The following is a 22,855-nucleotide window of genomic DNA, read 5'->3' on the forward strand; positions in this document are numbered from 1 at the left end:
CTGTTTCGTTGGTCTGTGACCAAAACTGCGGGACGAGTTACGCGCCGAAGTTTTGTACGGAAGAAGTAAGAAGAAGAAGAATAATAAGTATGTGAGATAATAATAGTAGTGCTTTGCCTCCGGCAAGCACCACTAACTAGAAGGTACATTTCCTGAAGAAAATGTGAGTGGTGCTTGCAGTGGCAAAACTCGCCCCTCTGTTGCTAGGGTGTGGTTGCTAGGGTACCCGGGGTGGTTGCTAGGGCGGTTGCTAGGGTCCCTATGATGGTTGCTAGGGCCGTTGCTAGGGTACCCAGGGTGGTTGCTAGGGTAATCGGGGTGGTTGCGAGGGTGTTGCTATGTGGTTGCTAGGGTACCAGGGGTGGTTGCTAGGGTGGTTGCTAGGGTCCCCATGATGGTTGCTAGGGCCGTTGCTAGGGTACTCAGGGTGGTTGCTAGGGTAATCGGGGTGGTTGCTAGGGTGTTGCTATGTGGTTGCTAGGGTACCCGGGGTGGTTGCTAGGGCGGTTGCTAGGGTCCCCATGATGGTTGCTAGGGCCGTTGCTAGGGTACTCAGGGTGGTTGCTAGGGTAATCGGGGCGGTTGCTAGGGTGTTGCTATGCGGTTGCTAGGGTACCCGGGGTGGTTGCTAGGGCGGTTGCTAGGGTCCCCATGATGGTTGCTAGGGCCGTTGCTAAGGTACCCAGGGTGGTTGCTAGGGTAATTGGGGCGGTTGCTAGGGTGTTGCTATGTGGTTGCTAGGGTAACCGGGGTGGTTGCTAGGGCGGTTGCTATGGTAACCTGGGTGGTTGCTAGGCAGTTCCTATGGTACTTGGGGTGGTTGCTAAGGTGTTGCTAGGCGGTTGCTAGGGTGTTTCGGCTGGTTGCTAGGCAGTTGCTATGGTCTCCTGGGTGGTTGCTATGATGTTACTTGGTGGTTGGTAGTTGTCACAGATGGTCACTATGTAGTTATTATAGAGTTCTTAGCCCATTTGAGCACTTAGCTAATCACTATTAGCATGTAGCTAATCACTGCTAGCATGACTAGCATGTTGGAAGTCCAGTGTGCTAGCATGAGTCAAAAAATCCAACCGCCATGTCTGTACGATGTTCTGATGCAGAGATATAGGTCGTGCAAAACGGTTGCTAGGGTACTCCGTTTGGTTGCTATGGAGTGGCTTGGCAGCTGCCAATGGTGATACTCCAAAGGCTGCTCGCCAATATAAACCAACCCCCATGCCTCTACGATGTTCTGATGCGGAGATATAGATCTTGCAAAACGGTTGCTAGGGTACTGTGTTTGGTTGCTAGGGAGTGGCCTGGCAGCTGCCAATGATGATACTCCAATGGTAGCTTGCTAATATAAACCAACCCCCATGCTTCTATGTCTTTCAGATGTTAAGATATCTCTCTATGCTTTGGGTTGCTAGGTAGCTCTTAATGGTTGCTAGGGCGTGGTTAGGTTGTCTTGAAGGAGATACATGATTGGCCGTTTGCTGCCCGAGTCAAACGAGCCCACCCTCATGTTTCTATGACACTTCTATCCAAAGTTATTCATTTGATCTTTTTCAATGGAAGTCTATGGGGCTTGTTGCTATGGCGCTCTATATGGTTGCTAGGGCGTGGCTTGATAGCTTCATAATGATCCTGAGAGACTGATTGGTTGCCTGATTCAAATGAGCCCACCCCCTTGTCTCTATGACACTGTGATGCAGAGTTATATTCAATACAATATCCCTATGTAATTTCCCATTGTAGGAAAAACACAGTGTTTCATGGGCGATTCCGCACCATACTATGTCTATGGGGCAACTTTGGGGGTCTCTAGCACCCCAGGGGTACAACTTATACCCCATGTCGGGGTATTATCGCGCACAGCCTGATAGCCTCTCCAAATGTGGTGATTCACATGTTTCTGCGAAATTGTCTCTCGGAGCTACGATCCGTCAAAGTTGGCCGCAATGCATTGTCTATGGGATTTTTCGCCCGATTTTTCGCCCGGTGTACGAACATCGTACGCCCGATCGCTTATAAAAGTCATAGCACACCATTCCCGACTAGGCCGCACGATTTGACGCCTCTTTTGCGGGTCTGTGACGAAAACTGCGGGACTAGTTACGCGCCGAAGTTTTGGCGGAAGAATAAGAATAAGATATAATAATAATAATAAGTATGTGATGTAACCCAAATTCTGACTTCTGTCGTGTGTGCATTTGCTACGTGCTCAAAAGTACAGGACAGCCTGTGCTGAAGGCCTCAGCTGAACTTTAGACTTTAGAAGACTTCTGTATTAATATAGAAATAGAAAAACAAAAAGATGTAGATTTCCATCTAGTCTCACAGAACGTTTATGTTTTGCGCTTATGACGCTGTTTGTCTGAGTTTTGGCTTCACACGTCTGTATTTTGAGTTATTTTTGATCCTTGTGGGTTTTTGATAAGGGAGACAATACAGCCTGAGGTCTATACAATACAATATCTCCTGAGGTCTTTGCAACCCTGCATTTAGCTGAGCAACACCCAAAGGCAACAACTATCTGTTGATCTTCTAAAATGTGGAAGTTAAACTGGACTGCAAGGCTCATCTGGTATCTTTATATGGACCAGAGGCATATGACCAATGTCTTTCTATCTATTTGAGACATGACTTCATTTCTGGATCACGAGACTCTTTGCTTGAAGAGACTACATAAGGAGGTGCAAACCCCTCCTTCCTCAGCTCAGACTGAGTTCAGCCTAGACCCTTCTAGCTGGACTTAGTCTTTTCTCACCTTCTTTATCTTTGATTCCGGGCTCACTTGAATACTTTGAACTTCTCTCAGGTTTTATTCATCTCAAATATGATTATTATTATATTATTTGTTCTTATATGAATATTATTATAACTTTTGACTCTTGATATACAGGGTATTGTTGTATACTTTGTATTATTATTTTTAACATCTTGATTACTTTTGAATATTATAATGCATTTTGTATTACTTTTAATTGGGCAGCATCCATCATACATGGATTGCTTTTAAAACTATATTAATTTTGGGATTTGTATTTTCTATATTTGAAGCTGATTTTAATACTTACTAATCTGTTTGCAAGTTATGAGTTGTATTCTCATTTCCTATATTCTTTGAATAAATTTGCATACTAAAATACCACCCCACCGTCTGACCAAGATTATAGTCTCATTTTTTTTGCATCAGTTTTGGAGGCACCCGCTGGAGATCGTTGAAGTTTTCATTTTATTAAGTTTTGATGCAACGCAAGACAAAATAAAGAGAGGTGAGTAGCTCATCCTTTTCTCTTTATGGGCTTCTGTGGTGTTGCCTGCCGGGTCTAGGAGATATATCTGTGGACCCACCTCGTTCACTAATCTTGACTGCAGCAAGAGAACGAGCCTGGGTCATAGCCGGTGGTTTAACCGTAGACGGTGGTTTAACCGTATTTGAAAAATCAGCGCGCGCTGGGGGACGAGACGGCGATCCGCGGCATTAAATGTGTTGTTCACTATTGAGGGTTACTGGTAGTGTGGATAAATATCTGCGCTTTACATCCTGCGGGGGTTACCGGGGGTGTATTGCGAGCACTTTTGGGTTAAACCGAAAATGCAACAGTATTTTGAGACACGCGCTGTGAGGGTTTACTTACAGCGTGCTGGTCGGGTCTGAATGCCGTCTCTTGTTTTTGGATATAGTCTCTGGGATTAGACTTGGCAGTTTACGACACAAACAGAACCCCACCTTGCGACTAAATTTAGATCAATAAATTGTCAGACGGTGCATTAAGTAAAAATAAGTAGAAATTAAGTAAAAATGGGTGGAAATTAAGTAGAATGAGTAAAGGAATTAAGTAAAATAAGTAAAGATAAGTAAAAATAAGTTAAGATAAATAATTAATTTTAATTAAGTGTATCTGAATTGAATAAACCTTTTCCTTGTTGGATTTGTCAGCACATGAGATAATGGCACCTGTTCAAATAAAAGAAACTCCAAATGAATATGTGATGTAGAAGAAATAAGACAGAAAATGGTTAAAGATGGATTTAGAGAGATTTCGGTTCCACGCAGATAGAGTGAATGGGTGTTGACCCCTTAACGGTCACTCACGTTTTTGAAGATAGACTTGAATTTGCATAATACAAACCTAAAATTTTACAATTCATGACCGAAAATATTTTGTAACACGATTTTGATGTGCCAATTACATGGTAATGTAATTGTCTGATTTTAAAATGGGATTTAAAGGATGAATTTTGAGATTTTATGTTTTCAAGTGATATATCACTTCTGATGATTTATGAAATGTGATAGAGAAAAAGGCAACGAGGAAGTCTTCTTTTGTAATGTAGATTTCTGAGTGTGTACTCTTGTCATAAATTAATTTTATTACTTTTCCTACATAGTCTTTTAACAAGAATATTGGTAAAATATATATTTGAGAGTCTTGGACTTTTCCAATGGTATATAGTTTGTCAGGATTGGATTTGATTGTGGTGTGGTGTAGTCGGCGCAGGCGTCCCGTATTCGGGACGGGGTGACAGTTAACAGGTTGAAGGAAATTACTGATCACAAAGAACAGAAGAAATAGGCACGTGTTTTATGTTGTCTATGGATAAGGAAAGTCAAAGGGCTTTTGACAGACAGAAATGGTAGAATTGTACAGGTTTATAATTTAGCGCAAGCAGCTAGAGAGGCTATAAGATATGTGGGATTTATTAAAAAATCTTGTAACAAAGGAGCCGAGAGCCGATATAGGCAAAGCTCCTAAGATTGATGACATTTATAACTGGCAGAAATGTAACAGATTTCTGAGAATTGTGAATACAGTTTGTTATTTCTCCTGGCAATTTGGAAGAGCTGAGGCTGAGTGGGGCAAATATGTGAAATTATATTCCAGGTTACCATGTTATAAGCAGGTGGCCAAGTGGGGGTCTATCGAACTATTGGTGTGCGTGATTTACCTAGCATTGTAAACACGCTGCCAATTATGAAATCTAACTGTACTAATTACAACCGCAAATGATTTTGCTACTTAATTTAACGAACTGCGTATTGAAGTACAGCATGTGATTGGATCAGGAATCCAAATTTTTACTAATGTAACATTGATCAGACAGGGCACTAACGAGCCCTTTGTTAAATATATTGAGCATTTCACTCGAGCTTTGAAAGAGTTTGTTGCTACAAAAGAAGCTGTTGATTTGAAATCTCATATACTGTTACACACGGCACACGTGGGGAACCAGAGCTTAAGATATTGTTGACCAAACGAAAAGAGCAGATGATGCGATTGGATCGCCCTCTGTCTCTGTAATTACCGGTTATAATTGTCAGGAAACAGGCCACTACGTAAATAGGTGCCCTGAGTGAGATGGAGAGCGAGGGTTTTAAAATGTTTAAAAAGGTTCCTCTTTTCAGCAACAGCGACGGCTACCAAAGTAGCCCCCCCCCCCCCCTTCGGCCTCACTCTCAAAATAGAGGTGATGCAGAAAAAAGGAAATCGACATGCAGGCACAGCTTAAGCTGCTGATGCCACAGGCTGACCAAAGCACTTGAGATCAGGATAGCTACATATTTATTTAGCTACTCTAATTTACATTTTACAAATAAACACATGACTCTTCGAGGATTATCTGATGGCAGTCTTTTCACAGTCTCAATTAATCCCCTTAATAATTTATACACTTAAGCAAACCCTTTCGGGTGCAATTCTGGGTTGGAGAAAGTCAAGTTGGCACTGTAGTGGGAATGGATATATTGGAGAAATTGGAAGCAGATATTTTATTAACTAAATCAAATAGTTAGTCAATTTTTGCCAGTTCCCATTCCAGTCGTCAGAAAAATTGAACTCCTAAATTTAACATTGGAGCTGTTACAGCAAATGAGAAAGAGTCTACTGGCTCTCCAATGATACAATTTTTTTCTGAGAAATTTTCAGATTTGTGGTCAACTTCTAAACTTGATGTTGGTCCTTGCAGAATTAAACCTCTGAATGTTTCAGGTCCTGCACCTCCTCCAGTATTACAGTATCCTCTTCGGAGAGAAAGAGAGAGCGGCACAGGCAAATTGTGACCCAGCTCGAGAAAGGGATTGTGGTAAGATGTGCCTCTCAATGTGATTCACATGTGGCCTGTAAGAAAGCCAGACGATAACTATAGGCTTACTATAGACTATACCGCATTGAATGCTGTGACCACCAAAGCAACCCCATTGTTGCCAATCATTCAACCATTTTAAAAGAATAGTGCGTGCCGTCTGTTATAATTCAATATTGTGATGACATTTTTCTTACATCTCCAAATAAGGTGCAGCATCTGAGTGTACTCACTCTCCTGCTGAGAGCACTTCAAGAGGCTGGCTTCCTCCTGAACAAACAGGAAGTACAGCTGTTTCAACCATTATTACATTTTTAGGTCAGAGTGTTGGTCGTGAGGGAGAAAGACCTCTTCCAGATCGGGTCATAACAATTACTACAGTTAAAGAAGCCAACCACAGTCACTGGTTTAAGATCATTAATGGGGCTATTTAATTTTAATCGGGTTTATTTCCCTGATTTTTCTGATTTGGCAGAACCTCTAACCGAGGCTCTTAAGGGAGGCCTTCCGGGTGCTTCCCCTCTAGAGTGGACAGCAGACATGGCTGAGTCTTTCACTCTTCTCAAATCCGCACTAGCCTCTTCTCCTGCGTTACATGAACAAAACCGCTCCACATTTGGACACATGTAGGCCCGAATGCTTACAACTGCGTGCTGGGACAGCATAAAGGTGACAAAAGTTTTGGAACTGTTGGATATTATTCGATTGTGATTCCTTCTTCTATGAAAGGACAGATGCCATACTTGATGGCGTTGGACTGTGCAGAGTGAGCACTGAAGTTCACCGAGCACATCGTCGGCTACAACCAGACTATTTTACATACCCCACATCGCTTTTTACGTTTGCTATCTGAAACAAAGGTGAAATCTATCTCAAATCAGCGACCTGCTAAGTGGGAAACTGCTCTAATGAGTCCTCAGCTTACTGTTGTTACAGATAATCGGACGAACCCTGCCTCCCTGATGGACAACGAAGGGAGTGCACATGACTGTGCTGTGGTGGTTATTTGTGACAGAGGACATTTCGTCAGAAATTAGACATTTGCAAATGTCATGGACATGTTCGTGGATGGCAGCAGCTTTTATGAGGGGGAAACACGCTACACAGGTTGGGCGGTAGTAGAGGGGAGGATGGGCGAAGTCTTGGCTGAAGGGTCGCTACGGGGAGGAAGTGCTCAGATCGCTGAACTGCATGCTTTGAAAGCTGCTTTAAATTTTACACTTAAATTAACTGCAAGCGAAAATAGCTCCATTTATGTGAATATTTTTACTGACAGTGCCTACAGTTATCATGTAGTGCGGAGTTATGGCCCTGTCTGGAAACGTTGCGGCTATCTGACCACCGCCGGTACGCCAATAAGTCATCAAACCATTATTAAAGAAATTCTTGAAACATGCAAGAAAATTTCACCTAACAGTGTTGCGGTTCGCAAGGTTACAGGTCACAGTACTTTCAATGATTGGTGGGCAAAAGGAAACTCGCTAGCTGATAAGGCTGTGAGAGAGGCGGCCAGGGGTGCATCACTTGGAGAGGTAACTCGAATTTTCCCTGTTCATCCAAATTGTGCAGGATCAGAAACCCTATCTAAATTGTACACAAATGAAGATAATGAAATATGTCAAAAAGGTTAGGAGCTATTTTAACTGAAGAAGGAATTAATGCTCTAAATGAAAAGGGTGTTCCGCCTAGCAGATATTAATTGATCTATACCACAGGATTGCACACCAAGGGGTTCATAAAACTAATACTATGTTACAACAAACATGGTTTTGACCAGAGATGTTACAAACTGTGAGGGACAGACTGTCCAGATATATCCATCATTTACAAACAAAGCCACGATTATGAAGAGGTATGATATCAATTAGCCACAGTCCTCGTCCGCGAGGACCTTTTACACATTGACAGGTAGATTTTATTTTTGTACCCTCTGATCATGGGTACACATTATGCACATTTAAGGATGCCCATTCAGTGCCCTCAGCGTCCAAAATGCTGGAGACTTAAAGACTGCTGCATTTAATTTAACGGCTAAAATCCTGTACAAGTGGGGGACAAAGTAATGGTTCAGAAATAGGGAATTTAGGTCCAATGTCTTCCAGGTATGAAGGTCCTTACTCAGTGTTGCTGACTACTCCAACTTTTCTCTCTACTCATTGAAATCGAGCCAGGCTTGACTCGATGGAAGCATCTTGCACAAGTGAAGCCCCTGTTACAGCTTGCTTATACTAACAATATCTCTCAATGCACAATAGATTTTCTTTTATAGACTAAGGGTACCCTTTCTAAAATTAAGGTTGTAATCAATGTTTGTTTTCAACCTCTGTGAGGTGATTGAGGGTCTGACTTATGTCAGGAGTGTAATAATTGATTGATTCAATTATCGATTATTTATTTAGTGATTGTTCACTTGCTTCCAGAGAATCAAAATTAACCAAAATTCACCATATCTGGTCCTTAGGTTGTTGATGATACCGTTTTCACTTTGAATTTGTCCAACAGGTGTAAGCTCTATCAGACGAATTGCTGCTAAGGACGAACAATGATTAATGATTAATTGTTTACTTCTCTCCAGGTTTCCAATGCTGAGTTCCCCTGGATCTAATGTATTTATTTGTTTATAAAATGATGAAATGAAACTGAAAACCATAATGTTTACATGTAACAATTGTGATTAATGTTGTTTTATCTGTCTTGTTGTGTCCTTGTTCGTGTGTGTGTGTAAATGTTATATGTAATGTTTGTCGCTTCGCTTTGGCATTATGTGTGTGTGTGTGTGTGTGTTTGTGTTTGTGTTCTTTTTGTTTCCACATATTTCTGTTCCTACTACTCTAAAACTAAACAGGTATGAGTGCATGCTGATACGGAACCTATCCTGCGTACATTTACCACACGACTGGTTCTAAGGGTGACCCCTTTGGTGTGACTTCTGCAACAGTGCAGCGCATTGACGATTCGGGAGAGGTTGCTGTGCTCGTAGCTGGACATCAGTGTTTGATCCCAAGAACTGGACGCATCGTCATCACATCGCACGCTAACTCTACATCATCTGAGAGACTTGTGCTTTCATCTACCAGCTGATATATAGATTTACAAATCCCTACATCAAGATGCCTCACAAGATTATTGATCAAAAAGATTCTTTTACTCCTATTGCTGTCAGCAATGATGAAGAAATGTATGAATTAGAGGTGAAGGGTAAGGAAAGATACGAGATGTTGAAAAAGATCAACGAAAGTTTGGAAATTTGCGACATGATACCCCAATCTGATAAGGACAAATATCTTAAGAAGCTACCCATTAAGAAGAGAAAGTATGATGATAAGTTTAGAGATGGAAAGAAGGGTATGCTGTAGTAAGTCCTCGACCCAGCAAAAGTCCAGGTGAGGTCAGGGGTCGGATGCTTTTAGTGCTCCTCGTCTGATCAGCTTGGTGAAGAATTCCTGTCAACTTAACGCGGCTGGGGTTAAAGAGGTATCTACAGTCTACCTGAAAAGATTCATTCACTTTTATATTTCCTTTATGCTTACACGATTAAGTGCTTATCTGAAATGTTTTACTTACTCATTTTTCTGCATATGTATTTGTTACCTTTGACTATTATGTATCTTATTTTCAAGGGAAAGGATTTTGGGTGCGAGTCTTTTTGTCAAGACTCGAGTGGGGGACTGATGTAACCCAAATTCTGACTTCTGTCGTGTGTGCATTTGCTACGTGCTCAAAAGTACAGGACAGCCTGTGCTGAAGGCCTCAGCTGAACTTTAGACTTTAGAAGACTTCTGTATTAATATAGAAATAGAAAAACAAAAAGATGTAGATTTCCATCTAGTCTCACAGAACGTTTATGTTTTGCGCTTATGACGCTGTTTGTCTGAGTTTTGGCTTCACACGTCTGTATTTTGAGTTATTTTTGATCCTTGTGGGTTTTTGATAAGGGAGACAATACAGCCTGAGGTCTATACAATACAATATCTCCTGAGGTCTTTGCAACCCTGCATTTAGCTGAGCAACACCCAAAGGCAACAACTATCTGTTGATCTTCTAAAATGTGGAAGTTAAACTGGACTGCAAGGCTCATCTGGTATCTTTATATGGACCAGAGGCATATGACCAATGTCTTTCTATCTATTTGAGACATGACTTCATTTCTGGATCACGAGACTCTTTGCTTGAAGAGACTACATAAGGAGGTGCAAACCCCTCCTTCCTCAGCTCAGACTGAGTTCAGCCTAGACCCTTCTAGCTGGACTTAGTCTTTTCTCACCTTCTTTATCTTTGATTCCGGGCTCACTTGAATACTTTGAACTTCTCTCAGGTTTTATTCATCTCAAATATGATTATTATTATATTATTTGTTCTTATATGAATATTATTATAACTTTTGACTCTTGATATACAGGGTATTGTTGTATACTTTGTATTATTATTTTTAACATCTTGATTACTTTTGAATATTATAATGCATTTTGTATTACTTTTAATTGGGCAGCATCCATCATACATGGATTGCTTTTAAAACTATATTAATTTTGGGATTTGTATTTTCTATATTTGAAGCTGATTTTAATACTTACTAATCTGTTTGCAAGTTATGAGTTGTATTCTCATTTCCTATATTCTTTGAATAAATTTGCATACTAAAATACCACCCCACCGTCTGACCAAGATTATAGTCTCATTTTTTTTGCATCAGTATGTGAGATAGTAATAGTGATGCCTTGCCTCCGGCAAGCACCACTAATAATAAGTATGTGAGATAATAATAGTGATGCCTTGCCTCCGGCAAGCACCACTAACTAGAAGGTACATTTCCTGAAGAAAATGTGAGTGGTGCTTGCAGTGGCAAAACTCGCCCCTCTGTTGCTAAGGTGTGGTTGCTAGGGTACCCGGGGAGGTTGCTAGGGTGGTTGCTAGGGTCCCTGTGATGGTTGCTAGGGCCGTTGCTAGGGTACCCAGGGTGGTTGCTAGGGTAATCAGGGTGGTTGCTAGGGTGTTGCTATGTGGTTGCTAGGGTACCCGGGGTGGTTGCTAGGGCGGTTGCTAGGGTCCCCATGATGGTTGCTAGGGCCGTTGCTAGGGTACTCAGGGCGGTTGCTAGGGTAATCGGGGTGGTTGCTAGGGTGTTGCTATGTGGTTGCTAGGGTACCCGGGGTGGTTGCTAGGGCGGTTGCTAGGGTCCCCATGATGGTTGCTAGGGCCGTTGCTAAGGTACCCAGGGTGGTTGCTTGGGTACCCAGGGTGGTTGCTAGGGCGGTTGCTATGGTAACCTGGGTGGTTGCTAGGGTACCCGGGGCGGTTGCTAGGGCGGTTGCTATGGTAACCTGGGTGGTTGCTAGGCAGTTGCTACGGTACTTGGGGTGGTTGCTAAGGTGTTGCTAGGCGGTTGCTAGGGTGTTTTGGCTGGTTGCTAGGCAGTTGCTATGGTCTCCTGGGTGGTTGCTATGATGTTACTAGGTGGTTGGTAGTTGTCACAGATGGTCACTATGTAGTTATTATAGAGTTCTTAGCCCATTTGAGCACTTAGCTAATCACTATTAGCATGTAGCTAATCACTGCTAGCATGACTAGCATGTTGGAAGTCCAGTGTGCTAGCATGAGTCAAAAAATCCAACCGCCATGTCTGTACGATGTTCTGATGCAGAGATATAGGTCGTGCAAAACGGTTGCTAGGGTACTCCATTTGGTTGCTATGGAGTGGCTTGGCAGCTGCCAATGGTGATACTCCAAAGGCTGCTCGCCAATATAAACCAACCCCCATGCCTCTACGATGTTCTGATGCGGAGATATAGATCTTGCAAAACGGTTGCTAGGGTACTGTGTTTGGTTGCTAGGGAGTGGCCTGGCAGCTGCCAATGATGATACTCCAATGGTTGCTTGCTAATATAAACCAACCCCCATGCTTCTATGTCTTTCAGATGTTAAGATATCTGTCTTTGGATTTTGGTTGCTAGGTAGCTCTTAATGGTTGCTAGGGCGTGGCTAGGTTGTCTTGAAGGAGATACATGATTGGCCGTTTGCTGCCCGAGTCAAACGAGCCCACCCTCATGTTTCTATGACACTTCTATCCAAAGTTATTTATTTGATCTTTTTCAATGGAAGTCTATGGGGCTTGTTGCTATGGCGGTCTATATGGTTGCTAGGGCGTGGCTTGATAGATTCACAGTGATCCTGAGAGACTGATTGGTTGCCTGATTAAAATGAGCCCACCCCCTTGTCTCTATGACACTGTCATCCTGAGTTATGTTCAATACAAAATCCCTATGTAATGTCCCATAGCAGGAAAAGTCCTCCCTATACTTTGTATTAGGGCCATTTTTGGGGGGCTCTCGCGCCCCAGGGGTACAACTTATACCCCACTGCGGGGTATGTTCTCGCACAGCTTGATAGCCTCTCCAAATGTGGAGATTCACGTGTTTCTGCGAAATTCTCTCTCGGAGCTACGATCCGTCAAAGTTGGCCGCAATGCATTGTCTATGCGATTTTTCGCCCGTTTTGTCGCCCGGTGTACGAACATCGTACGCCCGATCGCTTATAAAAGTCATAGCACACCATTCCCGATTAGGGCGCACGATTTGACGCCTGTTTCGTTGGTCTGTGACGAAAACTGCGGGACTAGTTACGCGCCGAAATTTGTACGGATCTAGAAGAATAATAATAACTAGAAGGTACATTTCCTGAAGAAAATGTGAGTGGTGCTTGCAGTGGCAAAACTCTGCGCCCTGTAGCCACCCATGATGCCTGTGTGATGTTTTGAAGCAGAGATAGAAGGATTTATAATGCTACATGGTTGCTAGGGTGCTCTATATGGTCGCTATGGTGTGACGATATAGTTTATGGGGTGATATTTAAAGATTATTTACCAGCCTGAATGCAAAAAGCCCAAGCCAGTGTTTCTATATAGTTATTTTTGCTGAGATACAGCTTTTAAATGTAGTTAAACAGTTGCTAGGGGGCTAAAATTGGTTGCTAGGGCATGGATATGAAGTTGTTATGTCACTACTTATGGACTGCTTGATAGGCCGAGTCAAAAGAGCCCTCTCCCAAGCCTCTATGACTTTCTGATCGAAAGATATGATGTCAGATAGTTTTTCCAATGTTAAGTCAATGGGATATTTTCGCACATTTTCTTCGCCCGCTGTACGATTATCGTAAGTCCGATTGCTTAGAAAAGTCATAGCACACCTCTCCTCAATATCCCGCACGATTTGACACCTCATTCATGGGTCTGTGACAAAAAATGCGGGAGGAGTAGCGTGCCAAAGTTTTGTCAAGGCGAATAGTAATAGTAACACTAGAAGGTACATTTCCTGAAGAAAATGTGAGTGGTGCTTGCAGTGGCAAAACTCGGCGCCCTGTTGCTAGGTTGTTGCAATGAGGTTGCTACGATGGTTGCTAAGGTACCCAGGGTGGTTGCTAGGGTAATCTGAATGGTTTGCTAGGGTCTTGCTATGTGGTTGCTAGGGCGGTTGCTAGGGTCCCCATGATGGTTGCTATGGCCGTTGCTAAGGTACCCAGGGTGGTTGCTAGGGTAATTGGGGCGGTTGCTAGGGTGTTGCTATGTGGTTGCTAGGGTACCCGGGGTGGTTGCTAGGGCGGTTGCTAGGGTCCCCATGATGGTTGCTAGGGTCGTTGCTAGGGTACCCAGGGTGGTTGCTAGGGTAATCGGGGTGGTTGCTAGGGTGTTGCTATGTGGTTGCTAGGGTACCCGGGGTGGTTGCTAGGGCGGTTGCTAGGGTCCCCATGATGGTTGCTAGGGTCGTTGCTAGGGTACCCAGGGTGGTTGCTAGGGTAATCGGGGTGGTTGCTAGGGTGTTGCTATGTGGTTGCTAGGGTACCCTGGGTGGTTGCTAGGGCGGTTGCTAGGGTCCCCATGATGGTTGCTAGGGCCGTTGCTAGGGTACTCAGGGTGGTTGCTAGGGTAATCGGGATGGTTGCTAGGGTGTTGCTATGTGGTTGCTAGGGTACCCGGGGTGGTTGCTAGGGCGGTTGCTAGGGTCCCCATGATGGTTGCTAGGGCCGTTGCTAAGGTACCCAGGGTGGTTGCTAGGGTAATCGGGGCGGTTGCTAGGGTGTTGCTATGTGGTTGCTAGGGTACCCGGGGTGGTTGCTAGGCAGTTGCTATGGTCTCCTGGGTGGTTGCTATGATGTTACTAGCTGGTTGGTAGTTGTCACAGATGGTCACTATGTAGTTATTATAGAGTTCTTAGCCCATTTGAGCACCTAGCTAATCACTATTAGCATGTAGCTAATCACTGCTAGCATGACTAGCATGTTGGAAGTCAAGTGTGCTAGCATGAGTCAAAAAATCCAACCCCCATGCCTGTACGATGTTCTGATGCAGAGATATAGGTCGTGCAAAACGGTTGCTAGGGTACTCCGTTTGGTTGCTATGGAGTGCCTTGGCAACTGCCAATGGTGATACTACAAAGGCTGCTCGCCAATACAAACCAACCCCCATGCCTCTACAATGTTCTGATGCAGAGATATAAATCTTGCAAAACGGTTGCTAGGTTACTGTGTTTGGTTGCTAGGGAGTGGCCTGGCAGCTGTCAATGATGATACTCCAATGGTCGCTTGCTAATATAAACTAACCCCCATGCTTCTATGTCTTTCAGATGTTAAGATATCTCTCTATACTTTGGGTTGCTAGGTAGCTCTTAATGGTTGCTAGGGCGTGGCTAGGTTGTCATGAAGGAGATACATGATTGGCCGTTTGCTGTCCGAGTCAAACGAGCCCACCCTCATGTTTCTATGACACTTCTATCCAAAGTTATTCATTTGATCTTTTTCAATGGAAGTCTATGGGGCTTGTTGCTATGGCGCTCTATATGGTTGCTAGGGCGTGGCTTGATAGATTCACAGTGATCCTGAGAGACTGATTGGTTGCCTGATTAAAATGAGCCCACCCCCTTGTCTCTATGACATTGTGATCCAGAGTTATGTTCAATACAAAATCCCTATGTAATGTCCCATAGCAGGAAAAGTCCTCCCTATACTTTGTATTAGGGCCATTTTTGGGGGGCTCTCGCGCCCCAGGGGTACAACTTATACCCCACTGTGGGGTATGTTCTCGCACAGCTTGATAGCCTCTCCAAATGTGGAGATTCACGTGTTTCTGCGAAATTCCCTCTCTGAGCTACGATCCGTCAAAATTGGCCGCAATGCATTGTCTATGCGATTTTTCGCCCGTTTTGTCGCCCGGTGTACGAACATCGTACGCCCGATCGCTTATAAAAGTCATAGCACACCATTCCCGATCAGGCCGCACGATTTGACGCCTGTTTCGATGGTCTGTGACAAAAACTGCGGGACTAGTTACGCGCCGAAATTTGTACGGATCTAGTATAATAATAATAATAATAAGTATGTGAGATAATAATAGTAGTGCCTTGCCTCCGGCAAGCACCACTAATAAGTATGTGAGATAATAGTAGTAGTGCTTTGCCTCCGGCAAGCACCACTAACTAGAAGGTACATTTCCTGAAGAAAATGTGAGTGGTGCTTGCAGTGGCAAAACTCGCCCCTCTGTTGCTAGGCTGTTGCAATGAGGTTGCTACGGTGGTTGCTAAGGTACCCTGGGTGGTTGCTAGGGCGGTTGCTAGGGTCCCCATGATGGTTGCTAAGGTACCCTCGGTGGTTGCTAGGGTAATCTGGGTGGTTGCTAGGGTCCCCAGGATGGTTGCTAGGGCCGTTGCTAGGGTACCCAGGGTGGTTGCTAGGGTAATCGGGGTGGTTGCTAGGGTGTTGCTATGTGGTTGCTAGGGTACCCGGGGTGGTTGCTAGGGCGGTTGCTAGGGTCCCCATGATGGTTGCTAGGACCGTTGCTAGGGTACTCAGGGTGGTTGCTAGGGTAATCGGGGTGGTTGCTAGGGTGTTGCTATGTGGTTGCTAGGGTACCCGGGGTGGTTGCTAGGGCGGTTGCTAGGGTCCCCATGACGGTTGCTAGGGCCGTTGCTAAGGTACCCAGGGTGGTTGCTAGGGTAATTGGGGCAGTTGCTAGGGTGTTGCTATGTGGTTGCTAGGGTAACCGGGGTGGTTGCTACGGCGGTTGCTATGGTAACCTGGGTGGTTGCTAGGCAGTTGCTACGGTACTTGGGGTGGTTGCTAAGGTGTTGCTAGGCGGTTGCTAGGGTGTTTTGGCTGGTTGCTAGGCAGTTGCTATGGTATCCTGGGTGGTTGCTATGATGTTACTAGGTGGTGGGTAGTTGTCACAGATAGTCACTATGTAGTTATTATAGAGTTCTTAGCCCATTTGAGCACTTAGCTAATCACTATTAGCATGTAGCTAATCACTGCTAGCATGACTAGCATGTTGGAAGTCCAGTGTGCTAGCATGAGTCAAAACATCCAACCGCCATGTCTGTACGATGTTCTGATGCAGAGATATAGGTCGTGCAAAACGGTTGCTAGGGTACTCCATTTGGTTGCTATGGAGTGGCTTGGCAGCTGCCAATGGTGATACTCCAAAGGCTGCTCGCCAATATAAACCAACCCCCATGCCTCTACGATGTTCTGATGCAGAGATATAGATCTTGCAAAACGGTTGCTAAGGTACTCCATTTGGTTGCTATGGAGTGGCCTGGCAGCTGCCAATGACGATACTCCAATGGTTGCTTGCTAATATAAACCAACCCCCATGCTTCTATGTCTTTCAGATGTTAAGATATCTCTCTATACTTTGGGTTGCTAGGTAGCTCTTAATGGTTGCTAGGGCGTGGCTAGGTTGTCTTGAAGGAGATACATGATTGGCCGTTTGCTGCTCGAGTCAAATGAGCCCACCCTGATGTTTCTATGACACTTCTATCCAAAGTTATTCATTTGATCTTTTTCAATGGAAGTCTATGGGGCTTGTTGCTATGGCGCTCTATATGGTTGCTAGGGCGTGGCTTGATAGATTCACAGTGATCCTGAGAGTCTGATTGGTTGCTTGATTCAAATGAGCACACCCCTTTGTCTCTATGACACTGTGATCCAGAGTTATGTTCAATACAAAATCCCTTTGTGATGTCCCATAGCAGGAAAAGTCCTCCCTATACTTTGTATTAGGGGCAAATTTGGGGGTCTCTTGCGCCCCAGGGGTACAACTTATACCCCCCTGCTGGGTATGTTCTCGCACAGCCTGATAGCCTCTCCAAATGTGGTGATTCACGTGTTTCTGCGAAATTCTCTCTCAGAGCTACGTTCTGTCAAAGTTGACCCCAATGTTAAGTCTATGGGTTTTATCGCCCGATTTTTCGCCCGCCGGACGAACATCGTACACCCGATCGCTTATAAAAGTCATAGCACACCATTCCCGAATAGGCCGCACGATTTGACGTCACTTTTGCGGGTCTGTGACAAAAGCTGCGGGACTAGTTACGCGCCGAAATTTGTACGGAATCTATAAGAATAAGAATAATAACTAGAAGGTACATTTCCTGAAGAAAATGTGAGTGGTGCTTGCAGTGGCAAATCTCTGCGCCCTGTAGCCACCCATGATGCCTGTTTGATATTGTGGAGCCGTGATATAAGTTCTTTATATTGCTATATGGTTGCTAGGGCGCTCTATATGGTTGCTATGGTGTGCCTATATAGTTCATATAGTGATATTTAAAGATGATTTACCAGCCTGATTCCAAAAAGCCCAAGACAGTGTTTCTATATGGTTATTTTGATGATATATAGCTTTTAAATGTTGTTAAACAGTTGCTAGGGTGCTAAAATTGGTTGTTATGGCGTGGCTATGAAGTTGTTATGTCACTACTTATGGACTGCTTGATAGGCCGATTCAAAAGAGCCCTCTGCCAAGCCTCTATGACTTTCTGATCCAAAGATATGATGTCAGATAGTTTTTCCAATGTTAAGTCTATGGGATATTTTCACACATTTTCTTCGCCCGCTGTACGATTATCGTAAGTCCGATTGCTTAGAAAAGTCATAGCACACCTCTCCTCAATAAGCCGCACGTTTTGACATCTCATTCATGGGTCTGCGACAAAAAATGCGGGAGGAGTAGCGTGCCGAAATTTTGTCAAGGTGGATAGTAATAGTAACACTAGAAGGTACATTTCCTGAAGAAAATGTGAGTGGTGCTTGCAGTGGCAAAACTCGCCCCTCTGTTGCTAGGGTGTTGCAATGAGGTTGCTAGGATACATGGGGTGGTTGCTAGGTCGGTTGCTAGGGTACCAAGGACGGTTGCTAGGGCCGTTACTAGGGTACCCAGAATGGTTGCTAGGATAATCGAGGCGGTTGCTAGTGTGCTGCTATGTGGTTGCTAGGGTACCCGGGGTGGTTGCTAGGGCGGTTGCTAGGGTCCCCATGATGGTTGCTAGGGTCGTTGCTAGGGTACCCAGAGTGGTTGCTAGGGTAATCGGGGCGGTTGCTAGGGTGTTGCTATGTGGTTGCTAGGGTCCCTGGGGTGGTTGCTAGGGCGGTTGCTAGGGTCCCCATGATGGTTGCTAGGGCCGTTGCTAGGGTACCCGGGGTGGTTGCTAGGGCGGTTGCTATGGTAACCTTGGTGGTTGCTAGGCAGTTGCTACGGTACTTGGGGTGGTTGCTAAGGTGTTGCTAGGCGGTTGCTAGGGTGTTTTGGCTGGTTGCTAGGCAGTTGCTATAGTCTCCTGGGTGGTTGCTATGATGTTACTAGGTGGTTGGTAGTTGTCACAGATGGTCACTATGTAGTTATTATAGAGTTCTTAGCCCATTTGAGCACTTAGCTAATCACTATTAGCATGTAGCTAATCACTGCTAGCATGACTAGCATGTTGGAAGTCCAGTGTGCTAGCATGAGTCAAAAAATCCAACCGCCATGTCTGTACGATGTTCTGATGCAGAGATATAGGTCCTGCAAAACGGTTGCTAGGGTACTCCGTTTGGTTGCTATGGAGTGGCTTGGCAGCTGCCAATGGTGATACTCCAAAGGCTGCTCGCCAATATAAACCAACCCCCATGCTTCTATGTTTTTCAGATGTTAAGATATCTCTCTATACTTTGGGTTGCTAGGTAGCTCTTAATGGTTGCTAGGGCGTGGCTAGGTTGTCTTGAAGGAGATACATGATTGGCCGTTTGCTGCCCGAGTCAAACGAGCCCACCCTCATGTTTCTATGACACTTCTATCCAAAGTTATTCATTTGATCTTTTTCAAAGGAAGTCTATGGGGCTTGTTGCTATGGTGCTCTATATGGTTGCTAGGGCGTGGCTTGATAGATTCACAGTGATCCTGAGAGACTGATTGGTTGCCTGATTCAAATGAGCCCACCCCCTTGTCTCTATGACATTGTGATCCAGAGTTATGTTCAATACAAAATCCCTATGTAATGTCCCACAGTAGGATAAGCCCTCCCTATACTTTGTATTAGGGGCAATTTTGGGGGGCTCTTGCGCCCCAGGGGTACAACTTATACCCCACTGCGGGGTATGTTCTCGCACAGCCTGACAGCCTCTCCAAATGTGGTGATTCACATGTTTCTGCGAAATTCTGTCTCGGAGCTACGATACGTCAAAGTTGGCTGCAATGCATTGTCTATGCGATTTTTCGCCCGTTTTTTCGCCCGGTGTACGAACATCGTACGCCCGATCGCTTATAAAAGTCATAGCACACCATTCCCGACTAGGCCGCACGATTTGACGCCTGTTTCGTTGGTCTGTGACAAAAACTGCGGGACTAGTTACGCGCCGAAATTTGTACGGATCTAGAAGAAGAAGAAGAAGAATAATAAGTATGTGAGATAATAGTAGTAGTGCTTTGCCTCCGGCAAGCACCACTAATAAGTATGTGAGATAATAATAGTAGTGCCTTGCCTCCGGCAAGCACCACTAATAAAATAATTACTAATATATATATATATATATATATATATATATATATATATATATATATATATTTACATGCACTTCATGATCATTAAACCAACATCAGAGAACCGTAAAATGCAGATGTGTTCTTACATTATTGAATTTTTTATCCTAAAGAAATATTTGAGCTCAAAGGGTTTCGATGGACATAAGAAGTAACTCTGTGTAACTTGCAGTAGTCTGTGTCTCCTGGTCGTTATATAGTTATATTAGTTATATTATATAGTTTGTGTGTCAACGCTGACGTGTTTTGCAGCTGAAGTCTCTCCAGCATCATTTCGGTTACACACCGCTGCCGTAACACCTTCCCTAATTAACACTCGATGTGCCAGACGCACGCAGCTAATTACAGCGTCAGGATAACGCTTGCATATTGGCTTCACATCAAGGTGTCAGGCTTTCTAATGACACGTGTGCAGAAACACTGCATGCATTATTACACACACTCACCAACAACACACACACACACACACACACACACACACACACACACACACACAGAGACGTGCCATCAGTTCAAATAATTGGGGTGCATTAGTGTCATCAGGGAACCCCCCTCCTGAAGCCTCTTTCTGTCGCTGAATTAATGATGTTTCTCTGAAATATGTTTTTGAAAGTAGTCTCTTCTGCTCACCGAGGCTGTGTTTATCTGATGAAGAATACAGTAAAAATAGTGAAATATTATTATAATTTATAACAGCTGTTTTCTCTGTGAATATCTGTTAAACTGTAATTTATTTCTGTGATGCGCGGAAATAAATCTTTTATGACATTATAAATGGATTCACTGTCACATCTGATCGATTTAATGCAACCTTGATTAAGAAAAGTATTACAAATGTGTATTTAAATTTGTATAATTATAATTTGTTTTCTGTAAACAATACTGTTCCAAAACACAAAAATACTACTAAATTTGACTAATATTAATAATAATAATAATAATTAATTAATTGACTAGTTATTATTATTATTATTATTGTTTTTATTAATGTTTAAATAAATTATATTAAGTATAAAATAAATTAATTTGTAATAATATTAATAATAATAATTCATTGAGTAATTGAATGATTACTTGGATTATTATTATTATTATTATTATTAATGGCAAAATGAATTATATTAAATATATAAAAAACTATAATTTGACTAATAATAATAATGATTAATTGACTAGTTGGATGACTACTTAGATTATTATTATAATTATTATTATTATTATTATTAATGGTAAAATTGATTATATTAAATATATGAAAAACTATAATTTGACTAATAATAATAATAATGATTAATTGACTAGTTGGATGACTAGTTAGATTATTATTATAATTATTATTAGTATTATTATTAATGGTAAAATAAAATATATTAAACAATAAACAAAAATTTGACTAATAATAATAATAATTAATTGACTAGTTGGATGACTAGTTAGATTATTATCACTTATGCCTCTTCTTTACAATCCTAAAAGGCGATTTCTAACCAATGAAATTAATTAGCAAAACGATCAAAAACAAAATCTCATTCACTATGACTAGGGTTAGGGTTATGGATGGATTCCACGTTTCGATTCCAATAACATAAAACATTATTCTAGGATTCATGAGCGAAAATCAGCAGCTACAGAACACGTTTTCCTCCGACAGGAAAACGTAAATAAAATATGGATGAATCCTGAACTGTTGTTTGGTGAAGATGTTGATTGGGCTGATCTAAGCTCTTCCTCATCTGAAGATCACTGAAGATGAGGATCTCCTGGAGTAACTGGTACCTGTGCGCGCCGTCTTGATGTTGACCGGCTGGAAGCCTCCGTTGAGCGCCGACGAGTCCATGATGTCCGAGTCGAAGTCTCGGTGGTTCTTCCTGTAGACGAGCAGCGCCACGATGACGGAGATGACCAAACACATGATGACGGCGATGACGATGCCCACGTACAGAGCCACATCATCAGTGCTGGGGGCCGCTGGACACACACACACACACACACACACACACACCGATGTCAGTCTGATTCAATCATCATATCTTCTGCTCAACAAGATCCAAATCAAAAGCAACTAACTAAATAAAACGATTATTAACACTATTTTTGTATTTATTTTTATTTTTGACTAGAAATTCAACAAAATATATATTTTTATTAATAATATAATAATTATATTTAGTAATTTATTAGTATTGTTATAAACTGCATTTACATTTCTACATATTTGTTGTAAATTCAAACAAAAACAATTCATTAATATACAAATTTATTATTATTATTATTATTATTAATTCAACATTAATCATGTTTATTATTGCTGGAAATTCAACAAAATACAACTATTATTAACAATATTATGCATTTATTTATTAATTTTTTACTAGAAATTCAACTAAATATTTTTTATTGATAATATAATTATGTTTATTTATCAATTATTATTTGTACAAACTACATTTACATTTCTATATATCAGCTGTAACGTCAAAATTTTTTTTTTAAAATGTATTCATATTATTATTAATAATTCAACATATAAATCATGTTTATTATTGCTGGAAATTTAACTAAATTTAATTTATAATTAAAAATAATGAATTTATATATATATATATATATATATATATATATATATATATACATATATATATATATATTTTTTTTCTCTACTGTAATATTATAAAAATGTACAAACATGACTCGTATTGTGATACAAGGTTGTCACACCGCATAGAAACATTACAAGAGTTAGTGAAATGCTGTTACATACACTGTAAGTCCAGTTAATACACACGATGAGAAAGTAGTGTAATGAGACAGATATTAGATGCAGTATAAAACAGAGAGGAATAAACAGCACTCAAACAGATCTGAGTCTATCAGAATATAAAGAAAACATCACTTCATGCTCCTACTCTCATTTCTGAGAGACAAAACAGCAGATTCTCACATCCACCA

At 42.3% G+C, this 22,855-nt stretch overlaps 1 protein-coding gene and 2 long non-coding RNA genes across 4 annotated transcripts in view; 2 read left to right on the top strand and 1 right to left on the bottom strand.

The window, feature by feature from the left end:
• LOC128020894 (netrin receptor UNC5C) overlaps positions 1 to 22,855 on the bottom strand; it is a 156,273-nt gene that overhangs the window by 21,701 nt on the left and 111,717 nt on the right. For both annotated transcript variants that reach the window (XM_052607694.1, XM_052607693.1), the window contains one exon: positions 21,683 to 21,874. In XM_052607694.1, coding sequence (XP_052463654.1) covers positions 21,683 to 21,874 — 192 coding nt within the window. The remainder of the gene's footprint in view (positions 1 to 21,682; positions 21,875 to 22,855) is intronic.
• Positions 603 to 19,703, top strand: LOC128020896 (uncharacterized). The gene is made up of 3 exons (XR_008185424.1): positions 603 to 678; positions 13,577 to 14,719; positions 19,051 to 19,703. It is a non-coding gene; the product is annotated as an uncharacterized LOC128020896 (long non-coding RNA).
• LOC128020895 (uncharacterized) lies at positions 2,170 to 10,734 on the top strand. The gene is made up of 3 exons (XR_008185423.1): positions 2,170 to 2,800; positions 3,179 to 3,257; positions 8,915 to 10,734. It is a non-coding gene; the product is annotated as an uncharacterized LOC128020895 (long non-coding RNA).

This window comes from Carassius gibelio, chromosome A10 (genome assembly GCF_023724105.1).
Source record: "Carassius gibelio isolate Cgi1373 ecotype wild population from Czech Republic chromosome A10, carGib1.2-hapl.c, whole genome shotgun sequence".
Classification (NCBI taxonomy): domain Eukaryota; kingdom Metazoa; phylum Chordata; class Actinopteri; order Cypriniformes; family Cyprinidae; genus Carassius; species Carassius gibelio.